Below are 11,311 nucleotides of genomic sequence, written 5' to 3'. Positions count from 1 at the left end.
AAGATTTTTGAGAACAGTGGAATGTTTTATCAGAGCTTTTCTTGTAGAATATCGGAACCAAAGCAATTGGTTTATTCATTTTTCTGTTTTTAATAAATGCGTTTTTTGGGTTTTTTTTGGAAAACCCAGCCTCACCCAGGCCCTAGCTCCAGTGGCCCCCAGGTAAATTGAGTTTGAGACCCCTGGTATATAACATCTATATTACCTTGATTTTTGCACTTTCTCTGCTCTTATAGGCTTCTGTACCTGCTATTCTTGTACTTTAGCTGCTATAAACATGGAATTTACACTTGTGGAGCTGATAAAGTCATATCTTATTTATCTTGTTTTAGCATACCCCCACCATCTTAGTGAGGATAAGTGGCATAGAGGATGGATGGATGGCTATAGTTTGCCGTATAACTGCATTGCATCATACTGACAACTGTTATATGTATTTATATATATTTATGTAACTAAATACACTAGATCAAGGTAGGGAACCTATGGTTCTCTTTTGATGACTGCATCTGACCCTCCAGCATTTCTTAACACAATAAAATACATGTATTTAACTGTTCTTTTGCGGACATTTTAAAGTAAAACATTACTGAAATCACAAAAATAAAGTTCAGAGCCAATACCAGCTGTCCTTCAGATATTTTCTGGGTCAGACACCACAAATTGTTTATTACTCTACAGTACACTAACCTACCAGAGTCATTGAGAGGTCAAAAAGTAAACTTCCCTCCTTTTCTGTTCTGGTATTTTGTCAAAGTCCATTTCAGCCCTGCAACTTTAGTCAGATGAAGTTGATCATGACTTCAGTTACATTGGCATTGAGCAAAAGCGTTGTTGAATCTAATCAAAACACTTAGGGTTGGTGTGTGTACTCAAACACGCGACCTGGAACGCAACATTTCTTCAGTTCAAAAGGAAGAAAAAGAGTGTAGCCGAGGTGTTATGCAGCCAGTGAGACGTAATATCAACTAATCTTTAACAATAAAATGCCTGTGTGGGGATTTTTGTGTGTTTTGGCATTAGTTAGAGAGTGTTAGTGGGTCTACTCCCTTTTTCCCATTTTGGGTAAAAGTTGTAAACTGTAGAAGCACTCAGTGCTCTTGGTTCAAATGACATGAATGCATGTTTTGCTGTATTCTTATAGCTCCATTGTTAAGTTGCCATAAATAAATAATAATATTTCTCACCCAGGTAGATGGCAGTCACCCATGTCCTCATCATGATGGGGTGTGTTGGTTCAGTGGGCCAAATGTCCTTGGACTGCTCCTTTTGAGGGACAGCATAAACAAAACTGTATTGCAACAACAGTATATAACAGTGGACACATTTTACATGCAAAATGATGCAAATATTTGTTATTTGGTTTTGATAATCAATATATCTATCCTAATTGCTGGTGTGTGAAACACACACTATATTAAGAATAAAGAATTATTAAGAATAAAATGGCATGGTCTGTGAGGACCAGGTACCAATCATGAGTGACAATGAGCCTGTCAACTGATTGGAAATCGCAGGAGGTTATTAGTCAGTATAACATTAGTCATCACTAAAATCATCACACAGCAACTTAACACCTAAAAGGTAGCTAAGAAAAACAACAATACAAATACCATTCATTCATTTTCTACCGTTTTTTCCTCACGAGGGTCGCGGGGGTGCTGGAGCCTATCCCAGCTGTCTTCGAGCGAGAGGCGGGGTACACCCTGGACTGGTCGCGAGCCAATCACAGGGCACATATAGACAAACAACCATTCATACCTATGGACAATTTGGAGTCGCCAATACAAATATCAATATGAGCTTAAAATTAAAACAACAACAACTATTTTAATGGCTTCCCATCATGCATTCCGTCCCAGCGAAGCATTTCATTGGATACCGCTGCCAGGAAATGAATTATTGTGGTGCCCTATTAGCCTTGTCCAATGAAATGCTTTGCTGGGACAAAATGCATGATGAGAAGCCGTTAAAATAGTTTATTATACACAATACACAAAAATACACAAAATGATCCACAAAGGCAAAACACATGGACGGATTTGTGTGCAAAATAAAAAAGGTTGTTCTTCTCGAAAGTAAACAATTGCCACTTTGCACAATAGAAATCATCTCACGAACCACTAGAAATAAGACAGGAAATAATACACCATGTACAAAACACGACTATAGTCACATTTAGACTTTTTTTTATTTACAACATATTGCGCAACTGCAGGGTCTTGAGACACATGCTAACTCGCAAACTAGAGAGCTAGCGACCTAAAAGGTAGCCTTCAAGTTATTTCCTTTAAACTTAAATAGCCAAAAACTTACCACTTCCACACGGATAGGGAGGATAACTATTAACAGTTATTTAACCTTTAACATGAACATTAATCAAACGTAATATTTTTTCTGGGTACATGATACCATACAGCATCCATATCAAACGCGGGCCACACTAACATTAAACTTTCATATCAAGGCGAGGGCCTCAAACTAGTGTCCTGCGGGCCACATTTGGCCCGCGGGCCGCGTGTTTGAGACCACGGATGTACGCTCTGGTCCGGTAACCTTTCTGACAAACAAACAACCACTCACATTCATGGATAATTTGGAGTCTCCAATGAACCTAACATTAAATTTACGTCAGGTTTTGATCAAAAACAACATCAACTATTCTAAAAGTAGTATCCCACCAGAACAACAGAGACTATTTGGCCACATCACGTCTTATGCAATTAGAGGGTATACATGAACCAAGTTAGATTTCAAAGATGAACCGTCTTCAATCAGATGCCCTCTTTTGTTTGAAGATGAATCCTACATTGGCACACATTTATTTTAGGCTGTTTTGTCATGTCAACCAGAGCAGAAGTGCCTTTCACCTCCAGACCCCTGGATGAATTCACTGAGCCTGCTGACTGTACCTCCTTACTGAGGAGGTGTTGACTGAGCTCTCCCTGTTAACGCTGGAATGCTGTACCTCCCACGAGGGCGGCTTCTCATCACACACACATTCAATGTGAAAGAGCTGGAACATGTGACCATTCCATGACCACGGTCGCACTGTTGGTTCCTTTTAAAACACAATATTAGGCCATCATGGATTGTAACTAACTTGAGAGAAAATAGAAAATATGGATGTGATACAGTATGAAGATACAGGAGATCACGGCCACAACTTTGTGCTCCCTCATAATTGGGATTTTTTTTCTCTGCTTGAAATTGTGAATAATTAGTAGTTTTTATTGCGATTTCACCAAAACGTAATGTTATGCTGAGAGGTGTATAATAAGGTTTAGAGCAGGGTGAGTATGAAATGTTGTTTTGTTGGCCTGTGGTACATTCTGAAGATATAATTTCACAAGAAAACAAACAAAAAAAAATGGCAAGACAGTAATTTTACAATATTAACAGAAAAAAATTATTTAACGAGAAAAAGTCCTAGTAGCATAAACTTGGAATATAAAAAAAGTCAAATTACAAAATGTCTATGTTTCTTTTTATGCTTCACTAATTTTTTTGTCAAGCATTTCAATTTCATACTTTGGTCAGTGGTCCTTGAACACAACATAGTTGCTTTGAGATGCAAAAGTGAAATTAATAAATACTGTATGTTGTCTGTACGCATTAAAGTGCTGCCTTTAAAATAACAAAAAAAATAAAAATACAGTATTCCGCCGTTCATTGTGGTTACAACCTTGTACATATGTTTTGTTATATTATTAGAGCCCTCTAGAAATAGACCCCTGACACGCCTATAACACCCCTATAGTCACCTTTACCCTTACATTACCCAATATAAATATAATCAGAGAAAATAAGACCCGTGCTTGTGTGCGTTTCAATAAATGTCTTCTGGACATGTGGACAGGAAGTGATGTCGAAGATTCAGATTTGAGTTTTAAGTGGAGTTGGGCTACAACTGTACTCCGTGTTATTATTATTATTATTATTATTATGATTATTGTGCCTACAGTCTACAGTCCAACAACGTTTAGTTCCCTGAGTCATTTTTATGCTTGAAGATGTATACACATGCTAACTCGCAAACTAGAGAGCTAGCGACCTAAACGGTAGCCTTCAAGTTATTTCCTTTAAACTTAAATAGCCAAAAACTTACCACTTCCACACGGATAGAGAGGTTAACTATTAACAGTTATTTAACCTTTAACATGAACATTAATCAAACATAATATTTTTTCTGGGTACATGATACAGTCTACAGTCCAACAACGTTTAGTTCCCTGAGTCATTTTTAATGCTTGAAGATGTATGCTATATTGGAAAATATGTTGACAAAGAGGTAAAAAAGGAGTAGTTAGCATACTTTTGATATCTTGTCCATACTTCATATTGTTGTTCCAGCTGGACTACCCAGCATGCCTTGTGGGCATTTGGAAGAAACAGTTTTGAGTTATGTGTTGTGTTTAGCGTTTAGCTGTTGATTTGTTGTTTCCGTGTTGTTGCACCATGAGCAAGTATGTTGTTCTGCTTGATGCCAACCTATATATGGACGGCCCCTCTGCCTAATTTTTTAACCCAACGTAGCCCAAATAGTTTGCCCACCCGTGTTCTACAATGACCTGTCTTATTTTTAATGGTCTATTTTTCTAATCCATATTGCAAACCTAGCGTCACTTTCCCTGATACAGCTCTATATTTGAACTTCACATGCATGAGCACTGACTTCATTTTTCCACTGTGTTGTGTTTTGACATGCAAGTCTAATGACTTATCTGAATGAATATCACAGATGAGGCGGTGAGCAAGCCAGGACAGATTCACGTACCGCCAGTCCTGAAAGGCAGACCTCCATCAACAGATCTGACACCTGCTAGGACATTCGTGAAGTACAGTTGAGCTCTACTTATTGTTTGCATGCCCTTGTCTCTACCTGAATAAATGTATTCTTAGCTTGAGCCACTCCAAGCTATGAAATGTATTCCGAATGATCCCTAACAAACATAGTGGGGAGTTTCCTGTACAGTAGATAATAAATTATGAAGGAACATGCAGAGACATAAGCTCTCCTGTGGTCTCTGTGACACACATTCATAACAAAATACACATTGCCATACCTGTGTTACCATAAATCACAAACTCAGTGTGTTCAATTCAAAATGTTCCTGTGCTCATACGCCATTTTATTCAGCATCATCCAATGCAAATTTGTTATGATGCTTGAATAAATGGTGATTGATAAATGAGGGAAAATTATCGTTTTTGTAGCTATGATTGTCGAGCAAGCATTCTCAACTTAAACAAACATATGTAAGTTAAGTGTAGAGTGATTTTTTTTAATTTGTGCACTTGGACATCCATCCATCCATCTGATCTCGGCATAAAAATGTTAATATTATTAATAATATTAAGAATGATTAATTAGGACTGCACGGCAGACGAGTGGTTAGCGCGCAGACCTCACAGCTAGGAGACCAGGTTTCAATTCCACCCTCGGCCATCTCTGTGTTGAGTTTGCATGTTCTCCCCGTGCATGCATGGGTTTTCGCCGTATACTCCGGTTTCCTCCCACATTCCAAAAACATGCTAGGTTAATTGGCGACTCCAAATTGTCCATAGATATGAATGTGAGTGTGAATGGTTGTTTGTCTATATGTGCCCTGTGATTGGCTGGCGACCAATCCAGGGTGTACCCCGCCTCTCACCCGAATACAGCTGGGATAGGCTCCAGCACCCCCCGCGACCCTCGTGAGGATAAGCAGTAGAAAATGAATGAATGAATAATTAATTAATATGAATGTTGTTGTAGCTTGGTTAATATGCACATCACATTATATGTTAATGGGGCGTTATTGGTACTTTGTGGAGACTTTTTGAGATTACTTTATAGGAGGAATAAGTATGTTCCATAATGTACGTAAATTCCAACAAAATGTGAAGTTTACCAGTGTCAAGTAGAGAACTGGACTGTGAGAAACTTCGGCTTGTGGAGCCTTTTCAAATGTGTAACTGTGGGGTTAAATAACTGCTCTCCACTGACTAACCTTTATGGTCTGAAGACTTTTTGTAGAGGATAAGCTGGGCTTGTGAAAGAAATTTCAAGTCAGTCAGTCTTACGGGGTTCAAAGAGCAGCTTTTTAAAACGTGTAACTTTGGCGTGAAATAACTGCTCTCATCTGGCAAAGGTTTATAGTTAGCTCATTCGCTCCCAAAGACGTATATGTAAACATATACATATGTCTTTGACAGTTTTTGGGGTGAAGAGGTACAAAGAGGTGATGATGCAAGTCCACAATAGAAGACAGCATGTTTGGTGCAGTTTTAAAATGACAAAACAGCCACATAGCCAAGTCAATTGTGAAAACTGTACACAACATTTTTTTGTGTTGTTTATGTGGTGGCATGGTTATTTTGGCTAACTATATATGGCTACATTTGTGTCAAGGTGAAAGTTATGCTTGTGTATTGTTTTTTCTTCCTTTTGTTAAGAACTGATATTTTGGGCTGCACGGCGGTCGAGTGGTTAGTGCACAGACCTCACACACTCGGCCATCTCTGTGTGGAGTTTGCATGTTCTCCCTGTGCATGCGTGGATTTTCCCCGGGTACGCCGGTTTCCTCCCACATTCCAAAAACATGCTAGGTTAATTGGTGACTCCAAATTGTCCATCGGTATGAATGTGAGTGTGAATGGTTGTTTGTCTATATGTGCCCTGTGATTGGCTGGCAACCAGTCCAGAGTGTACCCCGCCTCTTGCCCAAAGACAGCTGGGATAGGCTCCTCGTGAGGATAAACGGTAGAAAATGAACTGATATTTTTGTGAAACCTACCGTTGTTGTACTGCTGATTATTAAAAAACAGAAAAAGGTAGAAAGATGATAGTCTAATCTTTCTTTTGGTATATACTACCACTACACTACTATAGCCATATCCATTCAGACACCAAACGTGTAAATTTGGTGCAACTGATTGAAAAATTACAAGTGAAAAACAAAGCTTGGCTTGAATTGGACTCGAACTGCTTATGCACTTCACTGCAGTGTCCAGGTGTACCTAATGAAGTGTCCGGTTGCTTAACCCTTTATAGGGCAAGTAACCATATATGGTAACTTAAAAAAAACAGGGTTTCCCCATGTCTCAGCAAGGCAACAGAGTCATGTGACTTTCTCATGTCAAGATCAGACAATGTCACAGGAAGTGACATCATGGGCTGTGATCAATCAGCCAGAGAGTATCAAACTTCCTTCTTCATTCAAAAGTCGGAAATTGCAATTTTCTGACGCTTGGGGCCCGACACTCTTGGCCCAAACATAAAAACTAACCATGATAAGTTGATCACAGTCACTCTAACTACAGTACCTCTGTTGATGTCACCTTGTACAGTTTGACCTGTCCCTTTTCCATAACCTAAATGGGCAAGGAACCGTATATGGTAACTTCTTTGATCTTGATTTGCACCCAAAACCTGAAACTTTTTTAAAAAGTAAAAAGAGAAAAAATGTCTTCTTATAGCCCCCAATAACACTCAAGGATTCATTCATTCATTCATTCATTTTCTACCGCTTTTTCCTCACGAGGGTCCCGGGGGTGCTGGAGCCTATCCCAGCTGTCTTCGGACGAGAGGCGGGGTACACCCTGGACTGGTCGCCAGCCAATCACAGGGCACATATAGACAAACAACCATTCACACTCACATTCATACCTATGGACAATTTGGAGTCGCCAATTAACCTAGCATGTTTTTGGAATGTGGGAGGAAACCGGAGTGCCCGGAGAAAACCCACGCATGCACGGGGAGAACATGCAAACTCCACACAGAGATGGCCGAGGGTGGAACACTCAGGGATTGAATTTTTAAATTTCTAAGTATTTCAGTGAGTGCCCTATAAAGGGTTAAACGCTTTGATGGATGAGCATACCTGACACGAATCAGTGAATTTTCTCGCAGCTGCATGGGTTCACAAATCAAACACATGATCAACACGCTTGACACATGAAGTGCACAGAAATGCTGGTAAAAAACTATTTCCACAGTCATGGCCGAAGGTGAAAGGTTCTGTTCAAAGGTTTTCACTCACTATGTAGTAAACCTGCCAGCACAGACAGGCCGCATAGTTGCAGGAATTATAGCACAATTCACGTCAGGGTAACCCTCTTGTTAGTAGATTACAAGTGCAAAGCAGACTTCACCACTGAGAGGTGTTGCATAATGCATGACACAGTGAAATAGAACTTGCAGAGGCAATCAGACTGTGGGATGATAAGAGACAACTGGCAGGAGTACAGGTACAGGTGACAGGATGTAGGGCGGCTGCTTGAACCTTTTCCAAAGGGCAGCCAAGTCGATCATCTATCACTCTGCATGTACACCTGCACTGTACTTGGATGTTGAAAGACATTTTCATGGATTTCCTCCCCTAAAACAAACACTGATAATACCTTACAGTCACACAAGGCACAAAGGCAGAAAAAGTGTACTTTGTCCTGCTTTGACCCACTTCCATTCTAAATGAGGTTTACTTCAGTGCCATGGAAACTTTACAATACAGCTCATCCTACAGTTGGAGATGGCAGAGGAACACACACACACACACACACACACATACAGTGCAGGGACCAGAGTGCTAAATCCCCAGCATTCACTGCTGGATCCACAGTTGTATTGTAAGCATGTTGGATGTGCCGGGTACTGTATCAACAAGCCAAGTGACAGCATCAGGGGATCATGTCATAACAATACTGCTTCCCAAACTGAAGATCGCAACCCAAAAAGGATGCAGAACTTAGAATTGCCGTATATATTTGTGCTAATAAATAATTGAAAATGACATCTGGGAGGCGGCATGGCGGTCGAGTGGTTAGCGCACAGACCTCACAGCTAGGAGACCAGGGTTCAATTCCACCCTCGGCCATCTCTGTGTGGAGTTTGCATGTTCTCCGTGTTCATGCGTGGGTTTTCTCCGGGTACTCCGGTTTCCTCCCACATTCCAAAAATTGGCGACTCCAAATTGTTCATAGCTATGAATGTGAGTGTGAGTGGTTGTTTGTCTATATGTGCCCTGTGATTGGCTGCCGACTAGTCCAGCCTCTCGCCCAAAGACAGGTGGGATAAGCTCCAGCACCCCCGCAACCCTTGTGAGGAAAAAGCGGTAGAAAATGAATGAATGAATGACATCTGGGTCTCATCAACAGATCACCCACTTCTGTGGAAAAGTCGCAAATGAGCCTCGCTATTTTACTAATAGTAAATGAAATGAAAGGGAAAATTAACATTGAACGTTACATCTACCTTGATTGATGACGTGATTGTTGACAAAGATGGCAATGTGGCAGCGACACACCACCTGTCTGTTTTGCTATGAGTTATTTCCTGAATTCACTAATGTTTCTCACATTTTTATTATCAAAATACTGGCCTTTTCAACTGTCTGTATTTTTGCTAGCTGTGATCAAAAGAAAACCAGACACTTACGACATAACTGTGATAGTTAGCAAAGAACTACATGGTAAACTGCTGATGACATCATAGAAGGGCGATGGTTCCTGTTTCCATGTATTAGCAAAGACGTTTAGTGATAATATGAAATGACAATATGTGACACAGTGCGTTATACAGTATGTTACATTTTGTAGTGACAATAAGACATGTGCCATATTGTACACTAACCGGAAAATGTATGTAAACTGAGGCGGAATTTTAGCGGAAAACACGCTAATCGTTGCATATGCTAACTGAGCTTCCACTGTATTTGGACTATGACTTCTTTTATTTGTTTGAATCCTGTCATTTTAGTAGATTAAGAATTCCTACCTAACCTGACTGTTGGTTGATCAGATCCAATACTGTACATGTTGGATTACTTTAACAATTAAGCCACAGCCTGTTCCAATTCACTGCTAGCCATGTTGTTTACAGACCACTTCAGTTTGATCAAATTTGGCCCAAAATTAAACACAGTACAGGAAAAAAAATCCTTCTCGGAATAGAAAATACATGCCAGGTTTAGAAGTACAAAATGGCTTCCCATCGAGGAAAAATGAATCACCAGCCATTAAATGAATGGATAAGCTAATTCATTGTGATTCCACGGGTAGGGGCTGTACTTTATAGCATTTTATACTAATTAAACAGTTACTCATTTCAAATATTATATTATTATATTATATATATTTAAATATATTGAAAACGGCTAAAAACAAAAGTGAACACAAACCGAATCACTGTCCCACAGTCTACGTGAACGTCAATTATGCGCAGAAAGTAGATCCTTCATTCCGGCATCAGCAAACATTTGCTGTGAAACTGCTTATTTACACTCCAAATATGCTTCACATCCACCGAGTAATTAAATGAAACTTACCCGATGAGTTGAAGTGATCCAGCGAAGCCCTGCGTCACCGATGTTAATATCCTTGCGCACTACTAGTTTGACGTCTCCATGCAAGTGAGTCAAGCTTCCACCTGGACTGTGTTTTTTTTAACTCCTGCACGAGCCGAGCTGCTCATTAGAAGTGGAGAAGTGGATAGGGCAGGCCGGAGCTTTTCTCCTTGTTTGCCCGTCCCACTTGAGACACGCAAGCTCCTCACGTACTCAAACACAAGAGGATGCGTGGACCCTACAGCCTGTAGTAAATCCCTGCGTGCATTTTACGCTTTCATTACTTGTGTGTTGTGTTTTGATGGGTAATTATCTTTTCATGTGGTCTTTCACTTCTGTCACGACACACCCACCCACACACACAAACACACACACACAACGCACACGTATAGACCAATCAGCACCTTTTTGACAGACACACTCCAATTCATGTCCACTCTCACTTGTGGTGACACTACACATGCACGTGCACCCCCAACACACACACACACATGCACATAAGCACACAAACACACTAAGTGCTATGTCAACCCTAAGGAGGGGTGCAAATGCCAGACTGACAGCCAAAACCTGTTGATTTATATTACACAGACATACATAATGTAACATACTGTATAACGCACTGTGTCATCTTTGTTATTGTTTATACAGCATAAAGTGCTTTTAGTTAGCCCTGCTGGGAATGCTTCATTTTGAGCATTAATGCTAACGAGCTGTGTTTTGTATGGACGTCCACCGAGTGGTTAGCTACATTAAGTGCGACTTTGAACTTCATCCACTGTTTTGCATGTTTGTCACACTTAAATGTTTCAGATCATCAAACACATTTAAATATTAGTCAGTGATAGCACAAATGAAAACAAAATGCGGTGTTTAAATGAATCTTTTTCATGAAGGGAGGAAAAAAAATCAAAACCTACATGGCCCTGTGTGCAAACATACTTGTCCCAAGATTTAAACATAAATAAAGCCATATCTAAATA

The 11,311-nt window shown here is 40.0% G+C and overlaps 1 protein-coding gene across 5 annotated transcripts in view; it reads right to left on the bottom strand.

Moving 5' to 3' along the window:
- The window catches only part of vit (vitrin), a 34,390-nt gene extending 23,738 nt beyond the window's left edge, over positions 1–10,652 (bottom strand). For 2 of the 5 annotated variants that reach the window (XM_058058320.2, XM_058058321.2), the window contains exons 1-2: positions 10,311–10,651; positions 1,188–1,266 (exon numbers count right to left, since the gene is read on the bottom strand). In XM_058058320.2, the coding sequence (XP_057914303.2) occupies positions 1,188–1,221 (34 nt within the window). In that variant the 5' untranslated portion in view covers positions 1,222–1,266; positions 10,311–10,651. Of the gene's footprint in view, positions 1–1,187; positions 1,267–9,760; positions 9,951–10,163; positions 10,227–10,310 lie in introns of those variants that run through there. The other 3 variants (XM_058058322.2, XM_058058324.2, XM_058058323.2) reach the window with 3 other exon arrangements.
- Positions 10,653–11,311: the final 659 nt, after the last annotated feature.

This window comes from Doryrhamphus excisus, linkage group LG20 (genome assembly GCF_037039965.1).
Source record: "Doryrhamphus excisus strain RoL-2023G ecotype Guam linkage group LG20, RoL_Dexc_Guam_v1.1, whole genome shotgun sequence".
Lineage (NCBI taxonomy): Eukaryota > Metazoa > Chordata > Actinopteri > Syngnathiformes > Syngnathidae > Doryrhamphus > Doryrhamphus excisus.
The sequence above is the reverse complement of the archived record's forward strand: the minus strand, read 5'-3'. Positions and strand labels throughout refer to the sequence as shown.